This window comes from Cyprinodon variegatus, unplaced genomic scaffold (genome assembly GCF_000732505.1).
Source record: "Cyprinodon variegatus isolate N-32 unplaced genomic scaffold, C_variegatus-1.0 Scaffold233, whole genome shotgun sequence".
Lineage (NCBI taxonomy): Eukaryota > Metazoa > Chordata > Actinopteri > Cyprinodontiformes > Cyprinodontidae > Cyprinodon > Cyprinodon variegatus.
Window position 1 is genome coordinate 98874 of NW_015150686.1, and position 24315 is coordinate 123188.

At 40.7% G+C, this 24315-nt stretch overlaps 1 protein-coding gene across 2 annotated transcripts in view; it reads left to right on the forward strand.

Moving 5' to 3' along the window:
• The window catches only part of LOC107088941 (zinc finger protein basonuclin-2-like), a 117944-nt gene extending 94122 nt beyond the window's left edge, over window positions 1-23822 (forward strand). For both annotated transcript variants that reach the window (XM_015381407.1, XM_015381408.1), the window contains 2 exons: window positions 10080-12445; window positions 19608-23822. In XM_015381407.1, the coding sequence (XP_015236893.1) occupies window positions 10080-12445; window positions 19608-20424 (3183 nt within the window). In that variant the 3' untranslated portion in view covers window positions 20425-23822. The remainder of the gene's footprint in view (window positions 1-10079; window positions 12446-19607) is intronic.
• Window positions 23823-24315: the final 493 nt, after the last annotated feature.

Here is a 24315-nt window from a genome sequence, read left to right on the forward strand (position 1 = left end):
AAGCTCTCCTAATGCAGCATGTCTGCGAATTACAGACACCTCTGTTCCCTGCTACACTAAAGCAGCATGGTTTAGCATCTTCAGCTTCAAATATTTCTTCTCACTTTCAGTAGCTGAAGCAAGGTGCAAGTTAAATTCGGCCAATCATATATCAACGGTTGCTGTCGATCAAATTTTTTCGGTCATAGCATCTTGATTCATTTGTCGCAGCTAATATACACAATGGTTGAAATAAGAAATAAGAATAATTTCCTTTCCCATTGAGTTCCGTCCCAGTGTTCACGGGGATGGACGTCTGTGTCTTCAGCAGACATAGAGCTAACAGAACTGGCAGCGTTGCGAGGCAAGGGCTCAAACATGTACGGCTGTAAGCCTTCAACACCAAACCAAGCTTCTGCCGCCCTGGCGTCCTCTTCAACAACAACTTCGTCCCCGCTTTCCTTTCTCTAAATAAAAAATGTATGACGGAGGAGACTCATCCATGACCTCCGACACAAAACTCTCCTCCTCTTGCATGTTTCCGCTGTCCATAGCGTTCCTTGACAAGTCACCAATTTAGTGCTACTTGGTCCCAATGGAATTTCCCATTGGGAACCTACTGGCACTAAGTTACTAACTGGTTACGAAGATGCTTACAAGAAAACGGCAACAATAAAACTCACTTGCGAAGCTTCCGCCATCAAAAACCCCGCCCCCTTGATAAACAACCAATCACATTCATTTTATTCAATCGTGTAAAGTCGGCCACCACATGGGAGAATTCAGAAATGGGACAGTTGGAACGGCTGCTTCCCTACGCCTATAAGATGCTTTGCTAACGCTACTAGCCACAAACAGGAAGAAAACGGCAACATTTCCTGAAAAGTTGCCAATCATAGGCAGTTTATTTTCTCAGGTTGGTTCGCCCCTTAGAGTGACAAAAGTTGACATCCGGGCACAGAAACATGTCCACACACTACAGTAGTAGGAGATAATCTGCAGGAAGATAAAATGCAAGAGGAGCATAAATTCATAGCTCTGGCATACTGTAGGCTTATTGGGAAGTGATTTTTCTGAAATTTAATTCCATATTTTTTAAATAAATATTTTGAGGGAGTACTACCTAAAACTTGAGCATTTTGAATTATTCACATGAGACTTAGTGCTGCTGCCCAGTACAGGCCTAGAGGCAGAAAAGAGAAGCAAAAATGACTGATACATCAGGACATGCAGCAAGCGTACAATAATGTGGCCAAAGAGCCAATTGTGAGCATATGTTAATGCACCTACTCCGTTACGGCCTTCTGCCAAAATGGTAATCAAGACAAAGAAGATGTGATAGAAGTGGGAGAGAAAAAGATTTCTATCAAAACACACACACACAATTTCTCCGCCCGCTTCACTGCTCTCTGTGGGCCCTGGAGGGAGTGCAGAGGCCCCTACATCTGTCTCCCAGGCCCCGGACAAACCAGGCTGCTGCATCCAGACCCCGACAGATCACACAGATCATCCTCAATTACTGTGAAGCATAAGACAGTCCCTCGCCGCTACCATCGGTCCACCTCTCTTCTCTGAGGCATTCCCTCTGGCTCTGTCCTGGGTCTGCAGAGTTTTACGCATTCACCACGGTTACGGTTCTTTAGCAGCCTCTGCGACGTGGGCCAGAATTACTGTCTCGCTTTGTGCAGAGAGACAGTGAATCAATACATACGCTCTGAACCAAATGCTGCTCACATGTTATTGCTGCGAGGCCGGTCTTCAAAAGGTTCTGAACTCAGAGAACGACCCGCTTTTCTCTGCTCTTCACTGGGGCCTGAAATGGCTTCCATGTGCTGCCCCATCTGCACCTCTGCTGGGCTGGGGCCAAATGACTGTCCTGTCCACTTTTTGAAGATGCCAGAGGGGAAGGTTTCCAACATTAAATACTGATGACTGCGGCGGTTTGAAGTCTGACGGATCAGATGTAAAATGACAGCTACGTTTTCTAGAACAGATAGCAAAAGACAAGACAGTGGAAAAAGAAATGGAAACCTTGTATGAAAAGCCACCTGGAACCTGGCGTGTGCCAGGATGTGACTCAGCTGTCTGTGTTAAAGTCTTCTGCAGCATAATGACCCCCTGACCCCTCCCATTCCATCTTCACAGTCTGCAACTGCACTATAAATCTCACTCCAGTCGATTAGTGTGCCCTTAGCAACAACTAACACAGGGTCATGAATTTTTAACCAAAGCCATGAGTTAAATCAGGTTGAGAGGTGAAGGCAGGGTATCTTGTGGCCTGTTAGCTGATCGCTGTGTCTGCTGCAGCTGAGCGAGCCCTGTGGCCTGTTCACATTCTCAGGATCCAATTGGCTCGACTGATGCCCTTCTTTTATGATTCCTGATTAGATAAGGCAGGAAGCACCTCTGAGCGGGTCTGGTCCAGGTTCTCATCAGGGCTCTTATTGAATCATATGCTTCCACGCCGGTTCTGTTTTCATTTGGAAACCAGAATTTAAACTAAAGTTTACATGACAAATTATGTAACATTTAGTTCCTTAGGATTTGGTTTCCCACCAAATTGTTAAAAAATTAAAAGACCTTAAAGCTTATTTATGGAGGGGCATCAAGGCTGGCTGCTGAAAACGCACGCCACCATGTTCTACTGGATTCTTCACATCCTCAAATAAAACAGGAGGGTCGGGCTGATTGAACTTTGCAAACGTTTTAAACAACCGCTTTTCTCATTATGTTTTTCCAAAGAAACAGACTCTTTGGTTTTATGTTTTATTGAAGGTCTTTCAAAGATTTGAACTGCACTGGCTTGGCTCATTTTATGGCCAGCCTTTCCTACATGAATTATAATAAGTTAAATAATTTGGTTTGAAACAGGAAATGAATTTACACAGAATCATTTTTCACAGAGTTATATTTTCCAAGTGTTTATTTCTGTTGCTTTTCTGATGATTACTATGGCTTAGAGCTGAGCAAAACCCTAAATTAGGTTTTACAAAAAACAGGAATAATACAACCGAGCAATAAGAAATAAATTTTTCAAACACACGTTATGGTCTATGCTCTCGGTATTTTAAGGTTTTACGCTTGTTTTTTATTTCATAGTTTATGGGATATGTACAACAGGTTGTGCTCCTTGGTTTATTTTATAGATACATGTTAAATGGTTCATGTTAAGGTATTTGGAAGAAGGCTAATTTAAGGGACGTCCAGGCGACTGACTTTCCTCTAGAAGGACCTGGCTGTCTAAACAATATTTTATCCTGGCATATTCTTGGAAAGTTAAGTGGAAGGAAAAAGTTTGGTTGAAAAAGTACACAGATGCTACAGGATTTGGGATTCAGAATCTTCATTGTTTAAGCCAGATATAAGCAACTTCAGAGTGGGCATTGTTTTAAATTTTCTTCACTCTTTCTGAAGAGTTTTTATTATCTGTCCAGTTTTTGTATCTGGGTTACATGTGGTTCATCTGAAATATATTAATCTAAATTAAGAATAGTATCTGTTGGGATTAAAATAATCTTTATACATTTCAAGGGGCTTTACATACATAAAACCGAAGACTGCAATGAGTAAAACAAAAACTTTGACATTTGGAAAAGCGAGATTACTATATAAAAAGTTTGGGCGCCACTAGAAAAAATATCAAGAACTGAAAAAATCAACATAAGATTTTCAGACCTTTATTTTTAAGATTATTTTATAAATACCAAACGTTTACTTAGCCACAAAAATAATATGTTATAACTGTGACTCTTGCTTTTAGTCTGCATGGATCATAGTCTTAGATATGTCATGATTCAAAGTGTCTGTTGTGTTACGTTTAGGATTAAGATCAGATTAATGTGTAAAGCAATTGAGATTATTTTTTCAAACTGTCAAAAGGATTAGCCTAATTGGTAGAAAGTAGCTAAAACAAACGTTTATTTTAAGGTCAGGTGTAGAATGATATTTTTTTTACTTAAAGAGAAAATAACAAAGTGCAAATTTCAGCCTTTCTGATTTCCAGTAATGTCGTCCACCCACGTCTTCATGTAGCTGTAGATGTTCCTGAGCACCATCACAGGGGAAGAAGTAGAGATGGTTGTTCACAGATGACCTCTGACCAGCCACTGGGGAGCCAATAGGAAGCAGCTTGTGTCTTTGGGGCTCTTGGCCTCTGATGTGATGGCTCCAGGCAGTAGGCTTTGGATGAACCTATCCCCCGTGGTGCCCCCTCGTCACTAGATCCTCTGCATTATTCATAACGGCCCAAACCGGAGCGGGGAGGGTCGGCAGAAAAAATGGAAAAAAAGGAAACGTCAAGGTTCAAGACCTTCTCAGATCACAAGGAGCTTCTGCTTAACCTCCCTTGAAGTGGTAAACACAGGAATAGAGTATGTTTTCTTTTTTTTAAACAACTGGATCTAAGAGCAGGACAGGAGATCAATGAGGATTCCCTGGAGGCTTAGAGGAGATCACATTCACTGCGAGCTGGTTGGTGGATCAATGTGGTTCCCATGGTTCACTTTGCCATTGTGAGAACTGAACCATCTTATGATCAGTGAAGCTCTGTTTTCTTAGAAACCAGTTCAGACTGAACTCCCAGTTCAGTTCTGTTGCTCTGCTGTGGCAGAACAGAGAGCAGTTAGTGAAAAAGCACAAACATATTGCGTTGCTTCTCTATAATGCACACCATGCAACTGATTTTACACGTGCTGCCGTTTAATGCAACAAATTCCATAACCTGCTAATTGCATAATTGGCTGACACGTTGTACCCGTCGGCGTCGACCCGACCCCTGACAAGACTCATGTGCTCAACCTCAATGATGGTTAATACTACGAAGAGACTTTTTAATCAACATCCAGGGTGCCAGAAACGGAGAATAAATCGCAGCAGAGAAAAGATGAATAAATATGCTGAATGATTGGATTAATTCTGCGAGACGGCGAGGCAGGAGGATGAAATAAACCAACATTATAAGCTGTCGAGCAGATAAAGTGGGGTACCCCGCCGTCTCTCAGCTGTAATTATTGGCTAATAGTCATTAACCTGGCAAACAAAGGTTTAGCTGCATTGTTTAAAGGACTCTGGGATGCATAATGACAGACTAATATGTCATAGCACTAGGGGAGATGGGGGAGGGGTGGATTAATGAGATTTTACTGAAGGGAGTGTACAAGAAGAGGTGGGGCACGGCTGGAAAATAGAGAGGAAAGAGGGCCACATTAAGCTAATTGGAAGATGAGTGCCTACTTGTAAAAGTGCTTCTAATGGCGTATTTGTTTCTCTCACAGCAGCGCAGAGCTAATGCAGGGGAGTGCAGTTGTAAGACTTATAGTAGTAAAGATTATGGGGGCAAGTGTTTGAGAATGTGTGTCAACATACTTTGGATGCTCAGCCTGGATATTTAGTGCTCTTTATCATTGTGATTCTGATATTAATTTCACAGTTTGTCACTTCTTTTAAATTTTTCTTTGATATTTGAACTTTTGCTGACTCTTTGCTGTGAGAGCGCTGTAATGATTTATACCCAGACTTAGTCTATAGCTCTAGATTTTCCTTTAAAACTCAACTGATTGCTGAACAGTCGTGTTTTGTTAGCCTTCCTTCAGATTGGGTAGAAAAAAGCTTTCCATCCTTATTCTTACTACCATCTTATGACACTTTGAGGACACAAAAGCAGAAATATTTGGTTCAGCATGTAGAAATGGTTGGAAATGTGCATCTTGATGTCACCTTTAGTCTAAATATGTTAGCAATCCTTATCATGTTTGCATTTGGTTTTTGTTACCTCGAAAAGTATTTAATCCCCTTTAACTCCCACCTTTCAAAGCAATTATTACAGTAAATCTCATGTTTCTATCGGCTCAGCACAACTCAACAAAAAGGAACAAAAGCTTAGCAGCCTCTGTCTGGATGGAGAGTATCTGACATAGATTCTAAGCTGGATTTAGCTCTGAGCTTTGACTAGGCCAGGGGTCGGAAACCTTTACAATACAAAGTGTCGTATTACCTTAAGTCCATTTAAATAAAAGCAGTCGAACCTCCTGCCTTTTAATAAAATCCCTTTTTTTGTGTGCAATAGATGCTATAGAAAATCTGTCGCCATTTTAAACGAGCAACATTTTATTTCACTTTTAGAATAAAGAAAAACAGAAACGGGGAAGCATGGAGTTGTTTTATAGAATAAAACTTGTGGACAATGCTGCAAAAAATAAATAAAAAATAGACACATCAAAGGACAGGACAGATTGAAAACAGTTTTTCTGTTATGAAAATTTGATATAGAATTTTTTTTTCAAACTGGTATTTCTTATACTATCATTTTGCCTACTATTGTAAACAATTGTAGAGAGTCAAAATAGTCATTTGAAATAAGTAAGGCTTCTTCCAAATGTGCACGAATATAAATATTATATATAAATACTCATACATGCAGTTTTACTTAGAACGCACACAAGGTAACGACTCTCAAATTGCATTTTGAACATGTTATGCATGCAGATTCAATGCAATCTAGTCTTTAATGTGTAACGGCCAAGAGCTCATAGTCCTTCTCTTGTGTTTTATGGTCCTGTAGATTCTCTCCTGCTAGTGTGTTGACCTGTTTCTGTGCAGTAATGTCAACTGTCTTTCACTTAAAGCCAGAAACCAATCAAAACAAACAAAAAAAACTGTTGACTACTTTTCATGAAATCCCTCCTCTACTGTTTTCTTTCTGGTTGCAGCTATTACTGTTAACAAAGCCTCTTCAAGCAAATCCTGACTTCACATTTAAACAGCATCTCTGTCATCAACTGGGAAATTTATAAACACAATGCTGGACAGAAAAGTAAAAACAGTAGCTGAAAAATGACGCTAAAAGTAAATGTAGCCAATCTCAGACAGTTTATTTTATCTGATTGTTTCCTTCGCAAAAATACAAAATTGCTCAGAGACAGGTCCACACCAAGTAGGAGAGAATCTACGGGAGCATAAAAGGCAAGAGAAGGAGCATTAACTCCTGCTGGTGACATATTCAAGGCTCACAGTGTTGCATATGTACTAACTGAACCTTCAAGTTGCATTTTTAGCAGAATTCTGACTTCATAGACGTGAATCAGAAGTCAGAGCCGGTGCTACAGGTTGCAGGACTAATACTTACTGGACTAAGCTACCCTCACAGAACACAAAAGCTCCAAGTTCAACTTAAATGAAGGCATTCCCACAGCATGATTCCGCCACCATCCTATCAGTCACACTGTGTTTTATATCTAGTTTCAGGTTAAAGGCAGCTCTAATACATTTTTAATGAAAGTTTGAGCTTATTTAAAAATCATGGAGCTTTTTTTCTTCTACTTATCGAAAGTAAACATTTTATTTTATTTTCATGTGTTATGAAATGGTTCTTTTCTTTTTGGTGTAATGTGATAAAATGTGAAGAAGTTTGAGGGATATATTTCCAAGACCTTGTCCCTGTTATTGAGAATTATTCTGTACCATCTTTTACCAGAAACTGAAATGTTTTCAATTCAGAGTCCTTACTAAAGAACCAAGTCTGTTTTTGAGTAAGACGGGTGACTTTATTGTGTTTTAAAAATATAAAAAGGTAATTTTTAATCTCCCTTAAGTAAAAAGAAAGACTGCTGCTCTTAGAATCAGTTAAGAAAAAAAAAAAAAACAGTTTTCAGATGTAGTAAAACTTTTCAAAGATTCACTTTTTAATTAACTTTCATTATTTTGTTTCAATTAAAACAAATGGAAGTGCTAATGCCTGCATGGCCATGCAGTATGAAATAATGGTGTCCAGGCTTGAATTTAAAGTCATACCTCCAGGCTAAAACTCCAGAGCGCTCACAGAATGAAAGTGTAAAATGTTTTTTAATGTATATTTAACAACAAATACCCCAGTGACTATTGATGTTTCGTCTCAGAAGAATCTATTTCTCTGGTATATCTAAAAGGCATGATATGAAACCACTCACTTTTATTTCTTTTTCTGTTTTCTTCCTCTGAGTGTCTCCAATAGTATCTCTCCCTCTCTTTCTCTCCCCCCTTTCCCCCCGCTGTCTCTCTTTAAACATTTATCTTCTGTTTTCTCCTTACAGGCCCTTTGTGCTTTTGTGATGTTAGTTTTTACAGCTTTCTGCGCACCACAGTTGCCATTTATCTTTTATAGATGCCAGCAGCAAGGAGCACATAAGAAATGCTACCATTTCAGCATGACTAATTGTCATCGCTCTGCGTTGCTCCCTTGATGTCACTCGCTCCCGCTCCCCTGAGGGCGTGCAGTGTGTGAACCGCAGTATTTACACTGTACATTTCCATTTTGTTCACATAAATACTCCAGCTCTGAATATTATCCTCAGTTACAGCGTGTTGGTGGGTTTGTGAACTCATCTGCCAGCAGCAATCTGAAACTGGTGAAGATATAGGGCCCCTGAAGAGGATAAAAGTATATCAATATATAATCTTCACCTAAACTAAGGTCCTTTCTCGTAGAATCCCTTTATCATCTCTTTATGCTTGATGATGAACACATATTTGCAAGGACTCTATTTTTCTTTCTTTAAAGCTATTTATTGCATATCTCTATAGTTGCCAGCTAACATTCCTGTTTTAGAATTGTTGCCAAAGTTTCATTCATTAAACACATGAATGTAGAAGCTCCTGATTTCGGGGCTTAGGTTATCTTGTTGCACCAGCTTTTACTAGGGTATTATTTATTGTAGTGGAATATTTAAGAATTCATGGAACTGAACTGTCCTAAAAATTTTGAAATTTAACTTAAGAAGATGTTTTTATCTTAAAGCTTTTTACTACATTCTGGCTCTATCTTTTTAGGTCTGGATCCCACTTTCTGCCAGCTTTCTTTTATTAAAAAATCATTTTTGAGATCACTGATCAAACCAAATAACTAATGTTTTAACCATTAGAAACTATTTAAATGGTAAGCGACATGTGCTTTTATAGCGCTTTTTTAAGTCAGGGAACTTTAAAGTACCCTACTCTACATTCAGGGAGTTCTTCCTCTCCACTGTCGCTACGAGCATGCTTAGTTTGAGGGATTGCATTCGAGTCAATGAATCGATGCATTCAATATTTTTCCTTAGTAAGGAAACTTTGAATCAATTCGACTTAGTGAATTGGCGCTATATAGATAAACCGAACTGAATTGAATTGAAATTCAGTCATTCACACCCAATGAATGTAGCCACAGCTCCCATAAGGACAAAAGCAAGGCTGTCATACACCATTGCAGGCTATGCAATTTAATAATTTGTAGAAGTTTATAAGCAGATCACAAAAAGTAACTCTTAAGGGTCAGCTGTTAAAGATGGCGTAAAGTGTGCAAATTTGAATGTGGTGCAAAATATCACACAGACAACTATATTTTGTAAGAAAAAAATAAGATTGGCTTCAAAATTTCCCAAATCATAGAAATACAAAACTCTGAAGGGCAGAAAAAGGACAAATGCCATTCAATAATTATTAAAGCCTCTACTTTAGCACGTGCAACAACGATAGCTTCCATGCAGTTATTATTAAACAACAATTTAGCCAAAATGGGAGCGTTTATGGTGGACATGGTTGTATAAATGTGCTAAACCCTAAAATGCATAAAGGGTGTTATCTTTCACCAAGTCTTGATAAGCACCTATCTTAAAAACATAAAAGCAGCTAAACTTGGTCATCATAAAATATCATCTTTACAATGACAATAAATTAAATTCTTTCAAATCCCGTAGTTATTTGACAAGTCATTACTTAAGAAAATTCCTTGTTCTGTAATTATTTTATTCTAGTTATTAACTCACGTAATTTTGTCATCTATACAGTTTTACATAGAGAGCGCTTTAGATGAATTCCTGATATTTCAAAAGAGGGGTAAACACAGTATAGTTTTGATGTAATTTGCAATCTGCAGGCTAATCAACACTAGAATGATAGCGATTGTTGAGCAGCAGGTTTTTGAAAAAGGTTATCAAGGGTTGCTCCAGGGGACATCTGAGTATTGTGAAGGGGGAAAAAAACAAACACTTTAACACTGCTCTTTCTTTTCTTTCTACCAGACTGATTATTCACAATCAATAACAGTCTGTATCTTCTCTTTTGTCTCTCGTCTCTTCTGGGACATTTAGGATGCTGCAGGCAAGGTTTTGGACCGCTGGACCATCATGTCCCGTGAAGAAGAGATCATCACCCTGCAGCAGTTTCTGCGCTTTGGTGAGACCAAGTCCATCGTAGAGCTGATGGCTATTCAGGAGAAAGAAGGTCAGGCAGTTACAGTTCCCTCGTCAAAGACAGACTCTGGGATAAGGACATTCATTGAAAGTAATAACAGAACCCGCAGCCCAGGGCTCTTAACACATCTGGAAAACAGCAGCCCCTCCAGCATTCATCATTTTGAGAATATCCCCAACAGCTTAGCCTTCCTTCTACCATTCCAGTATATCAACCCAGTTTCTGCCCCCATGCTTGGCTTGCCCCCTAATGGCCTCCCAATGGAGCAGTCTGCCCTTCGGCTTCGGGAGCCCAGCCTTCCAAACCAGGGAGATCATGTGGAGACTAGTGAATCAGAGGTGTCACTGTCACCTTTCCGCACCGGTCAGAGTCCTAGTCGTGGAGTACTGGGAGCCATTAACAACACTGAACCCAAGACAGAACCCAACAGCTGTGCATCACCCATCTCCCCGACACCATCCACCCAGCAAGCTCAGCAGCAAACATCGCTCCAGCAGCCACAGCAACCGCAGCAAGGCCAACAACAGTCCCAAAATCAGTCCCAACAACCCAACAGTTTGAGCGAACATCAGGTGCATCACCACTTTGTTAAGGATGAGCCCTCTAAAACCATCAGCCACCCTTCTTTCTCCTCGAAGATGCATCGTATACGCCGCATGGGAGCTACCTCACGCAAAGGCCGCGTGTGTTGCAATGCATGTGGAAAGACCTTTTATGATAAAGGCACGCTTAAGATACACTATAATGCTGTACACTTGAAGATTAAGCACCGTTGCACCATAGAGGGATGCAATATGGTCTTTAGCTCACTGCGCAGTCGGAACCGCCACAGTGCCAATCCCAATCCAAGGTTGCACATGCCTATGCTGCGCAATAACCGTGACAAGGACCTTATTCGTGCCAATTCTACCACAGGTACACCTGTCATCTCAAGCAGCAAGAATGGTGGCTTTACACTCACCAGCCCTGGAAGGCCACCACTTGGCTTCACTACTCCCCCAGTAGACCCTATGCTTCAGTCTCCGCTGCAGAGTCCCCTAGTGTTTCCGTCACTGAAGTCAGTGCAGCCAGTCCAACCAGTGCCACCATTCTACCGAACACTTGTGTCTCCAGCAGACCTCGTCAGCCCTCCAGTGTCACTGCCAACGAGCCCCATAATGCCCACCACTACTAACAGCACTACCCTAATGGACCAGCAACAGCAGATCTTGGCCGCTGTTGTCTCACATAATAATGTTCATATGTCAGAAGCAAGTTCGATGTCCCATCGGCTTCACTCTGGGACCAGTCAGGACCTCACTACAAACAGTGACCCCACACCTAAAAAGAAACCTCGTAAATCTAGCATGCCAGTTAAGATTGAGAAGGAAGTGATTGATGTTGCAGATGATTTTGAGGACAAAGATGAAGATGATGATGACAGCATCCACCACAATCACCAGTCGAGTCTTCTTCACAACAACATCAAGATCAACGGCAACTGCAACAACAATGGTGCAAGTGGCCCTGGACACCACAGCGGTGGCAGTGGCCAGCAATCCCCCTCCCAGGATGAGATGAGCCCTGGCTTAGCCCTTAGAGGTATGATGAGGCAAAGTGAGGATGAATGTAGGGAGGGAACTGGTAGTGACAGCAGAGGGGGTGCTTCAGAGCTGCGTTGTATGGACAGCTTTACCTCGGAAGACCAGGATCATGAAAGAGACTTTGAGAATGAGTCTGAAACATCAGATTCCAAGATGTTCTACCGAGATGATCTGATGGACGGGGAAGAACATCAGAAGCACACTAGGGGAGGAAGGGGTCTGGACAAGGAGCATGAAAACGAGGCACACGAGGAAGAACACTTGAGGAAAGACATAGAGGGAAACGGTCATTCTTCACCATCACCTCACCAGCCTCCAATCAAGATTAAAGAAGAACTCAATGATCCGACATATGACATGTTTTGCATGAGCCAGTATGGCCTCTATAACGGGGGCATGGCAGCAGCAGCTGCTGCCGCCGCAAGCATGGCTGCTCTACACGAGAGCTTCATTTCTTCAATGGGATACGGTGCCAGCCCACCCAAATTCCCTACATCTCAGTCGCCTGAAGGAGACCCATGTTCCAGTCCAGACCCCAAGATCTGCTATGTATGTAAGAAGAGCTTCAAGAGCTCCTATAGCATGAAACTGCACTACAAGAATGTGCACCTGAAAGAGATGCATGTGTGTACTGTGGCAGGCTGCAACGCTGCTTTCCCATCCCGACGGAGCAGAGACAGGTGAGTGCTACAGGTTTGCAAGTAACCATCTAATTTTAATGTATCTGATTTGTTTGATTTTACGATTTAATCAGTTTCTATTACCATGCATTTATATGCGGTATGTATGAGGTTCTATATATTTCATTATGAGCCTTATTTGAGTTAAAAAAACTAAAAAGATTTAAGTAATGACATCTTTTAAAATGTTTTACGGTTGTCTGGGGAAACAGTTTTCCAGGCTTTCTAGAGGCAATCGGAGGTGTTTTATTTGCATTCCGAACTCAAAAATTTTCCATAAAGTCCTGGTATTATATTATACTTAAGGTTAGATTTGCTCTTCATTAAGGCCAAACTCTATCTGATGAATAATTCAAATTAAGGTTCCTAAACTCAAAGGCTAGTGTTGCTCCGTCACATAATAAACAAATTAAAGAGCAAAGACAAGTCATGTTTTCATGTGTTCAGCCTCATAATGTGCCAAAGTTAACAGGTTTAAGGCATCAAATAATATTTCTACTTCTGCAACACTATTTCTAGTCAACCATTTGCCAAACATTTTGGGATTATGGGGCTGCACATGTACACCGTGTTCTCATTAAATTGTAAAAAAAAAAAAAAAAAAAACTAAATGGTTAGGCGGTAAAAGAGTGCAGACACAAAATCTCCTTTTGTACCTTGAATTATTTTCCTTTATATTTAATCTTTAATGATATATGAAGTGCCCTAAACAAATATTGAAAGCCCTGGTATTAGGTAGTACTCTTATCTCCCTACTTCGTCCTTAGATAAACTTGGATCATCTGTGTCAGAATTAGTTGTAAATTTTTTACATTTTTAAAAAATTGGACTAGTAACCATTTTCTGAGTTTCTCTTTTTATCTGATTTATGTAGATCAACGCATTTGCACATTCTGCTGTCTTTCCCATTCAGATGGCATGTAAGAAATAGTCTTTATCATATCATCATAAATTAATAAAGCAATAATAACCAATCCCTCCCTAGTCACAGTTGAGAACCCAAGTAAGTAATATTTGAGCAAAGCTTGGTGTATAAATGATAAGAAGTGCATGTTTTCCAATACTTTATAGATAATAGAGGTAATAAAAGTTGTTACACCAATAATTTTCTCCAAATTAAATATTTTTTACCATGTGATCTCCATTAGGTTTAAATAATGATGTGCTTTTAAGGAGTTGTCGTCATCTTTAACAGAGTGCTTATGATTGTGAAGGGCACTGTAGGCTATTGATAAACAGAAAAAAAGTAACTTTGACTCTAAAAAGGCTTCAGATTAAGAAATAAATATGAACAAAAAAACAGTTTAAAAATCCATCCTAGTCAAATTAAAACTTTGAATGTCTTCTATTGAACTATTAATTACGGTAGGAATTATAAAACATTAGATCAAAGTGGGGCTCCATAGATGAAACGTATATAAAAAAATATAAGAGTGACTCTGGACTTTTGCGCGGTGACTCTTTATCTTAAGGAACAGAATTTAACTTTCAGTTTCCTGTTAACTTTTTCTAGATAAGTTAACAGTTACCATCTGTTAGCTAATAAGAAATTAAAAAGGTACTCAGGGACATCTGCTCTGTGTCAAGTAGATGTTCAGAAGACCAGAGTGCGATGTAGAGAAACACACACACACACTCATTTAAAAATACACTCCAAGCCCGCAGCAGCAGCGTGTTGTTTACCTGCCCTCACTGCCTCACCTTTGAACGGTGAAATCAAGGCGCATACATTAACATTGACAGCGGTTTGTCAAACCGCTGCATTTATTAGCGCATTAAGAGGTGATGTGAGCCGTACTCACCTGGGCTTGTTAGCACGTACCCCAATCTGCACAGCATATATGTTTGCCGGAGCAACACCAATGTCACAACACATGCTAGGGCCCACGCTTAGAGCATGACATGTTAAAAACCAGCGTCTTTAACTTATCTGATCTGCAATATATTTTTTACTTGTTTTTTTTTTTTTGACAGGTGAAAAATTATTTTTCTCTCAGTGGCAATTACACCCTTCCTCCACTTCTTCCTCACCTGTTCACCTCCTCAAACTTTTCGACTTTGTTTGTTTTTGTGGCATCTGTTTCTAAAACTGGCTGCTTTTAATCGCACTATCAGAGCTGTTGGTTGTGGATGAGATGAGAGCAGACGGAGAAGTGAACGCAGCTCTCCATGGCATGCACTGCCTCACTGTGGTGCATTGCCACCAGTAACACCATTAGCTCCCCTCTTTCCAGCAGGCTTTACAAACAGACAGCTTGTACAAACATGTTCACTATTAATCAATATAAATATATATTCTATTTGCCTCTGAATGTTTTATTTGCAATATAATTAGAGAATAACCTTTTCTTTTATAGCTGTTAGTTGTATTTTTTTTTTATTCCTTCACGTTTCAACTTCATACCATTAAAAAAAAAAGACAATTTAAGATGTTGAAACAATAATAAGAATAATGGGTAAAAAGTAATGTCTGCAAGGTGCAGAAACTGCCGTTTTTGATCAGGGAGCCACTAAATGATTACAGCACTGAGTCAGTGTGAATGTGCATGGACAGTTTATCTCAGTTTATTAAAAAACATTTGCTAGAAAGAGAGAATATTATGCTGATAATGATCCGTGGTCTTGAGTTTTGCAGCGCAGGTTCAAACAGGAAACAAAACAAAAAAAAGCAGAAGAGCCAAGCTGGAGAAATCCAGAGGCTTTGAGACGAGTCAATACACGAGCTGCGCTCTCATCAGATCTGTCCCCGGATAATCCTTTAATGCCATAATGTGTATCTGAGTGTAATGGAAGCAATAAAATGGGAATATAATTTAGCTGTTTTCATCAGAGCATCATCTCTGATAAGACTAAGTAGCGTTGTTCATATTTATTTGCAGAAACTACTGTTAAAGTGTTGACTCTTTGTAAAATTTACAAATTCAAGCCATTTTTTTCCTTCTAATCAGATGTTTTTTGGATGACGTTTTATCTAGTAATTGCATATTTAGCATAACCAAAAATCCTTGAATAAGGAAATTATCTTTTGCAGCATTATTTAGCTTGAAACATGAGATTTCATGCTTGCATATATTACTAGCAAAGTTGTTTGCAAATCTGAGTCGTTCCAAAGACCGAGGGAAAACAGGAAGGCACAAAAACACAGGATCAAAATGACATAGTAGGTTAGCAGACAATGAATAAATTACTCCATATTGGAACCACGTATCGCTCCGTTTGGATGTCTGCTCTGTTGATAAATAAACAGCAGATTTCACACTGTAAAACATCTGTGCACACTGTAATACACTCGCCCAGAAAAGGATCGTTTAATGTGCCCTTGAGCAAGCTTGTAATGTGAGGGTTTTAAATGTGAAACAGAGCAAATGAAATAAAAGGTTTTACTTTATATGCTGTCTTTCCCATACCTCCTGGTGTGAAAATACATGGCTGCGTATTTATTTAGGGGTCAAAAGTAGTGAGGAAGAGGCTGTGCTGTAAACTTTGGCTTGATTTCCTTCTTTAGAGACATTAATATCTCAGATCTCTTTTTACCCTTCACCTAGAAGAAGTTAAACCTGTCTGTGGCTCTGCAGTGAGCAGGTGTCCTCCCTCTGCCACGTTCCCACGACGCAGCCGTGCGCAGCCCGCGGTCCCTGCATGGGCCACTGCAAATGGAGAGAGTGAAGGTTAATTATGTTGGAAAGTCTCTTTCCCTCCCCTTCTCCTTCCTCTTTCCATCGTTTCCCTCGGTCCCCTCATGGCATGTGGGCCTGGCTCTTCTGCTGCACAGTCAGCTCTGAGTTTGTGCCTTCTAAACAAAGAGCACGCTCCAAATAGAGAGAATATGTTAGCAAAAGCCACTCAAAACATCTTGTTAACTAAAAGACAAGAACTCAAACTCTCACATCTCTTCATCTTTACTGGCTTAACTGATTAATCTGAAAGAGAATAAGGAATACATCCTTATTCTTAGATGAATAAACATATGGAAACCCATTCTTTTTTGCATTTTTAATGCTCCATTTAATATGAAGTTTATGCTGTTTGCAAAGTTTAAACAATGGCGAGCAGATGTAGCAGCAGCAGCAGAGTGATAAATGTGGGTAAAATCCATGTCCTCCCACTCACCTAAAAGCTCATAACCCACTCCGAACGACAGGGAAGACAAAGGACCGCTGGTGTCAGTTCGATACCTCACAGTGCTCCATCTCATTTACACATTACGAGCCATTTAGACAATATAAGCACATTTAGGTATGTATCCGTGCACATTCACACTGACACAGAAACAAGGGCAAGGGCCATCAGATGAACCTAAAGATGATTAACGGCGACTGGGACAGGCTCGCTCTGGCTCTGCCTCCTCTGCACAGTCGAAACGGGCTCTCCGGAGGCCTCCCCCGTCTTTTGGGCGAAGATGAGACTGTCAAATTGGTTTGCCAGCCACATTACTGGCCAGCAGGGAGGTACTGGAGAGAGGCGGGGGGGTCGAAGATGAAGCATAGTGAAGAGGAGTGATGGAGGTGGAGGAACGGAGGGGAGTGGGAAATGGGGCAGAGAATCTAAATCTGATAAATGAACAGAAGAGGCCATAATGTCCTCAGCGTGTGGACTCTGTTTAGTTATTCTGATTGGTGAAGACACACACGTTCAATAATGTTCATTAAAATGACAACAAGCTGGGGGTTTTTTTTGTTTTTTTGGGTCTCTTTCTTAATTTTGTGAAGCTATTTCATTATTAATCATCTTCAAATTTAACGATACAGTAAATCTTGTTTGATTTTTATCTATGTGAAGAAAATTAAACCAGGCTTTTCCCCCCTTTTTATCTGAATAATGTGTTTTCCTAACAATAAGGTTTGCATTTTGATTATTTGAAAAGGATTTTAGCTAATCTGCAGACTTTTTACTCCTTAAAATGTAGCGTTTTTGACTTAAGCAGATAGTCATGATTAATTTAGAGCTTATTAGCAGTGAAAGGTGTTGTTTCGTTTTAGACATGGAGATGTGTTGCAAAGGACCTGCCTACCTGAGCATCATTACCAGCAATTTCGACAAAACACACACTACTCGATCCCCTTATGTGCTTTAGCAGAATCGGATCATTCTTACATTCAGGTTGTTATTTTTTCAGTGCTTGAACCCACCTAGAAACCCTCAGAGCAGCACATATTTGACCCGAATTCAGCCAGAAAATAATGACTCCATCGCTGCATGCATAAGTTTTCACCACACTTTTCTTAGCTCATATTGACAGATGAAGAACAACACACCAAAAAGGAAAATATTGTCAGTTTTCTACTGAAACAATTAGACACACGGTGCAAACGCAAACATGCAGCGACAGCCACGGCCGATCGATTCGCCACGTTACCCCCCCTTCCCACAATGCTGACGATGCTCGAGTGGACGGGCTCCTGGTTGCTTGCCTCACAGAAAAGGGTCCCTGAAATGAATGTATTTTTACCTCTTGCAGGACAATGTCGGATAGGGAAGTAAATAATTAAAGGAAAGGGACCCTTTTTGACTGCATCAACCCTGCCACTGCTGGTAAGCTCTACAATCCATTGTGACTCCATTTTTGCCCATCCTGCCGAGGATGATCTTATTCTTTTCCTTTTTTTTTTGTTGTGTTTTACACATATGTGCCCTCCCTGCATGGAAACCCTTCACATTAAAAGGCGCCGAGTGTTTTTGCACATTCTGCTGAGAGGAACAGGCCCTCTGCACATTGACTGCTTAAGTTTCCTTTCTGTGTTATGCGGTTTTTATTGTGACATGTGTAACGTAGCCCCCCCGCCCCACCTTTTTTTTGAAGTGCTCTTTGGCAGCTGTGAAATTTGAGTTAGAAAAATAAAAAAAAGCTTATACCCTTCACTGTTTAGCATGGCTTTGTCTGCTATAGCTCAGACGTCACTAATTGTGTCCTGCCTTCAGCATGGTTTGTTGCTGTGTTTCTTTTTCAGCTGGAGAACATTATGTGATACAGTTGGAGCTTGTGTTTAGGAAAAAAAATGGCCATTTTAATTAATTCCAGTCTAGCAATGAAGACGCGTTCGTCGAGGTGCTCAATTAGGCCACCTCTAAATAGCGAGCCGATGTGATAATGCTGTCAGGGCCTTGTGCTAATATGCTATCCAGTTCCCCTCGATTATCACATTACCACTGCTTAAATCAATTGATAAACTCCCATTCAATACAGTGGACTATTTAATTGAGTCAGAGTCTATTGGATTTGAGGGCTGTGCAGAGCAGACATGCTGACGGTGGTAAACATTAGCAGGATGCTCTGCCTTCTTCATACTGAGCTCTCTGATCCTGAACCTGAAATAATTGAAACAATAATTATAGTATTACTGGAATAAATGACTTAACATAATATGAATCCATGTGCAATACTGTTAAAAAATGTTGAGTCATCAATCAATTTGTTTAATAAATTTCTCTTCTAGTAGTCAAACTTTTTTAACTTGTTGTCTATGTGAAACGGTTTCCTTAAAAATGTAGCGCCGACAGAAACTATTCACTTCTCGCTTTTCCGCACGCAGTTACATTACAGACTTATTCTGAAGCAAGATGAGAGTTTTATTTAAAGAAAAGTAAGAATCCACACATAAATATTCCAACACAGCAAAGTAAAAAGCTGTTTTTTGTACATTTTCTTGTAGAAATTTATTGATTTACATATTTTACATTAGAATTCATACCCATGACTCAATATTTTGTCAAAGCACCTTCAGCAGCAATCATAGCCTCGGGTCGTCTGTGTGAGCCTGGTACGCTTGTTTATGGGTTTTATTTGCCACCTTCTGATCCTCTCAACCAGTCATCCATTGGGAGACAGATGGGTGACTGATTTTTTAGATCTTTCTAGAGCTTTAAACAGAGCTGGGGAGTTTAGGGACCGCTCCAAGATCCCCTTCTTTGATAAGACTGGCTGTTTACTTGCAATCTATTCAGACCAGTAGCCATTCAGGGGGGGGGAATACTTCCAGTTATTCAAGCAGCAAGTAAATCTTTAAAAGACTGCAAAAATGCGTGGAAGTAACATAGAGAATAGGGGTGAATCAACATGTGTGCATAGAACCAGGTTTAAAAATGTTACATTTTTAATGATATGTGTGATAATTTGACGCACACAGACTCCTGATGTACAACTGTGACTGTCTCTTCCCATCAGGCACAGCTCGAACATCAACCTGCACCGCAAACTGCTGACCAAAGAGCTGGACGACATTGTCCTCGACCCTCAACTCACGCCACTGCCCAAGGACCTGCGAGCAGAGTTTCTGGCCAAGCTCTACAGCGGACATCACATGGGTTTGGACCCGATGGCCAGGATGGGTTTCCGGGGCGCCGGCCTCGGGCTCCCAGGTCTGAACCATAATTCCCTCTCCCACATGAGCAACGAATATCCCCGTCATCCTTTTCACCACGACCTTAGAAACCATCACTCCAACGGCCTGTTCCGGGGCCAGCCGGACGACTACATGGTGCTGGACCTGAGCACCACCTCCAGTGTTCAGTCCAGCAGCAGCATCCACTCCTCACGTGAGTCAGAAGACGGCAGCGACGAAGGCATCCTGTTGGATGACCTCGAAGAGGAGGGAGAAGAGGATGAGGAGGATGGCAACAGTGAGGGAGAGGACCTCTCCCGGCGTGGGGAGAGGCGAGCTGAAGGGGGACATCGGGATGAGACTGGAGAATTCAAAGAAGGACCAGATGAGGGCTTGGACTCTACCTCATCGACATTCCTTCTATCGTCCACTGGGGGCAGTAATGGCAGCAGCGGTGGGATCCTCTGTAACATCTGCCACAAAGTATACAGCAACAAAGGGACCCTGCGCGTGCACTATAAGACTGTGCACCTGCGCGAGATGCACAAGTGCAAAATCCCCGGCTGCAACATGGTGTTCAGCTCCGTGCGAAGCCGGAACCGACACTCTCAGAACCCAAACCTCCATAAAAACATGCCCTTCTCTACGATATTAGACTAAACCAAGACTTCTCAGCCCTCCCGTCTCCTCCGTTCCCTCATCCTTGTCTCCTGCCCCGTCCTATGTAAGTCACTCCATGTAAAAAACAAAAAAAAACAATTGACTCTAGATGAAGTTTATCATTGTGTCTTTTGACTTTTCCTTCTTTGGAAGAAAAGGCTGATGCCAACAGGCACGAAGTTTGCTTCAAAATGAAAACTCTAGGTAATTTTACTCATTAGGCCCTCCACCTTTTTTTTTCTATCTTCAACTCTCTTTGTGTTTACGTCCATGTCCAAAGAATCTGTTAAAACTCTTTATTTGTGACTTTTGCCTGCGGAAACAATAGTACTAAAAAAAAAGAGAAAAACTTCTTGTTGTATTTGTGTAACAATAACTTTTAAATGGACCCCTTACAAAAGCATGACAGCTCCATTTGTAAATAATGTCCCCAGAGGCTTTTTTTTTTGTTTTTTTTGTTGTGTTGATGGTTGTTTGCCTACTTTTCCTCTCTTTATTGGATTTATGTTACAGTACAGTACAATACTTCCATCTATAGGCAAGAAAGAGGTAGCATCCTTCAAGTGTGACTCATTTATGTTCATTTTTAACTGATTCACGGGGAAAAAAGAAAAAAACAAGATCATGTGAATTGTATCAACTGCTTGTTAGATGTTCGGAGGTTACCGGCATGCTTTTTATTTTAAGCTCTTACACTGATTTCATTCTCCGTATTTTATGTTTTTTCTTCTTTTTTTTTTGCTTTACTAATCCGTTTCAGTTTTTGCACTTTGCATCTATAAAAGGGGGATGTGTAATATTGTTATAAGGATATCTGCAATGTTGGATTTGGGTGATCGGGGAGGGTGAGCGGTGGCTTCATTGCTGAGAGAAGCAAACTTTTTCTTTTTGCATGTGCTCAGTTTCAAAGCCTCTAATTGAAAACCAGAAATATTTCTTTATTCCTCCATCACGTATTCTAAGAAAATCCAGATCTTAACTAAATTGTTTGTCCTTTTAACTAAAACGGAGTTAACTGGAAGGGGTTGGTATCTTGTTTGAGAACTAATTGATGTTTGTCTTAGTGAAGGCATCTTTAAAAATATGAGCACTTCACGGGTTTAATAGAGAGAAGAATCCCTCCTCAACTGTGACCAAAATGCATGAGTTTCCTTAAAAAAAAACCCATCAGCATTGTCTCTGAATCTTGAACCAATATAACCAATATGATGCACTTGAGTCTTAAAACATCAACTGTGATTTTCTGCTGCAGGTTTTCACTGCTGAGCCCCACCCTCACATATATTCTGCCAAATTTCTTGCAATTTTCCCTCTTTTGGTTGCAAAGAATCACTCACGGTACATATGTTTTTATTGATTAGAGAAGTAGCCGAGGGAAAGGGTATTTATTAGTGGGTGATGTATCTTCACAAAAATGTTCTCGTCCAGTAAAAGGATTTTTTTTAAATAAAAAGACAAAAAAGACTCATATGTCTTTTTACTCTACAAGATCCATTCTTAGTGGACTGGTGCTACACACAGCAGTGGGAAATACGCAGCCTTATGCAGTACAGTATTAACACCTTACATCCATAACAGTGTTGAATTCCACTTTTCTACACTTTAGCCATCCTGCTGCACAGACATAACCGCTTCCAGTGAAATATCTCCTGTTTTTTGAAGACTCCACCTACAGGACACATGTGGTCTTTCTGAGCCCTCTTTTCTCTGAGATAAAGAGGAGCTGAGGATGATGGAAAGGCTGCGGAGGTGGAAGGCTGACTAGGGAGGAAAGGATGACAGCAGCGATCATTAAAAATGTGCTGCTTCCCTGTTACCTGGAGGCATCCCGCCATTCCGGCTTCCTCTGTCTAATAACTCACTTGTCACTTTGTTACACTGCCAGACGTCAAGGTTGCTGACAAGACTGTGACACTGACAGAAGGAGAAAAGCCAGGGAAGAGAGTGCCCGCCAAACAATTTAATTCCGCGCCGTCAATTAAGTGGAATTCAGTTCATCTCTTCATTTTCTGTACGCTTACTCTCCTTTAGGGTCTGTATTAATTTATTTCAGTTCTTTTCCCTTCCCCTTTGTCCGTCAGAGCAGTCATTTAACTACCTTTGTACCCATTTCTTCATCCTGCTACTCACTTACCACCTCCACATGCTGCAATGCAAATCCTACAGGGACACACGCTAATAGTGTATGCTTAAGTTCACCGGACGGCCATGGCATAGCAAAAAGGGATGGGTAATTGCCTGTTTATCCCAAGTGAAGGGAAAATTGAGTACAGGAACCTCTGCCTTCTCCCAGGAGTGAGCTTCAGTGAGGCTAGCTGCCTCGTTCACTCATCGGATCCCTTCGGCCTTCGCTCCAGCTGAAATAGAAAAAGTGCCTCTGCAGGAACCCTGCTGACAGCTGTCTCTTCAGCACAGAAACACTTGGATAGGCAGACGTGCAGAAGAATGACCGTCCCTAGACAATATGCTAAACTGTAGTTGGAGGAAAGACAAATGTTCTCGTCATTGTTTTCAGTAATAATGTCACATTGAAAAGCTGAGTTTCCATCACAGAAAAGCAGCAAAGCCAGAAATAAATCAGTCATAAAAACAGGATAGGAAATGTTTTACCTTTAAACCTTTATAAAGTGTTTCACGCTCACATTTTTCTTCTAAAGAGAAAAATCAATATTTTCCGAGGATTTTTGAAGTGAGGTTTTACAGTCCCCTGCTAAGCCAACTTTAAAACGCCAAAAAAGAGTTTAAAGGGATACAGTTCATGTTAAACCAAATGTAGTAGTTTAGATTTCTAACTCAAAATCATCGGATCAGCTCCAAGCATTTGCAGAAAAACTCCTTTGATTAGTAAAACACTGATGCTAATGTTAGCATCATTAGCAGCTAACGGTTAGAGAGTCGTAGTATTTCCCAGCCTTCAAATTCTTCGACCGGAGTCTCTGCTCACTTTATTTGATTCAGATATCCAAAAAGCAGCTTTACAGTTTAGAGGTAACCATGTGCTGATCAGGAGGGAGCTGCCGCCATTAATAGCTACATCAGGATAAAGCCGTTAGTGCACTGTACAATTTTTTGCCCTTTTTGGGCCAACTATCCAGTCGTGCGAGAATTTTTCAATCGGGCCGACTTTAACCCTGATCTTGCCACATGTAGAGTACAGGGGGTAACGAGAGGCAATCAGCCTCCCAATGACCTCCCGATCAGGAATCGTAAGGTGTTTGAAATTCAGTTGGCCGTCGTAAGGTGGTCGTGGACAAATCACTCAGTGCGCAAACGAGGATTCTTCCTCTTACTCGTAGATGAAAACACAGAAGCATGGCGGGATGCAAGTGAAATGGAGTTCTTTCTATAAAATTGACCAACCGTAGTAGTTACATTTGCTCAGCCATGTATTTTTTCCAAATGCGTCGCCGCCTTTTCTTTTTAGGGCTTTCAGCACAAAATTGCACAAATTGCCAAAAGCAGCACATTTCAATCTAGTGAGCTTCATATTACTCTTCTACGCGATTGGCTTCCGCATAGACGAGTCCAAGTAGCGCCATCTCACTCGTCATGGCTGAATACGACGTAGTTTTTAGACATGCAGTGTGAGCAGGTAGATCGCATCAGAGCATCGCACAGTGTGAGATCAAACATCCTGAGCTGTGAACTTCTAAACCCTGCAGTTTTGTCGTACAGTTTGAGCTGTAGCTGTGCGCAATTTTTTCAATCGTACAGTGTATGCCTGGCTTTAGATTCTTATACTTGCAGAAATCACGTCGGCCTAAATAGACACTTTAAAATGTAAGGCTAGTAATAGAATCACCTGTTTAGTCACAAATGTTCAGTTTCGATTATTATTTCGTATTGTGATATCTAGTTATCTCTCTTAACCTCGTATTGTTTAAATCTAAA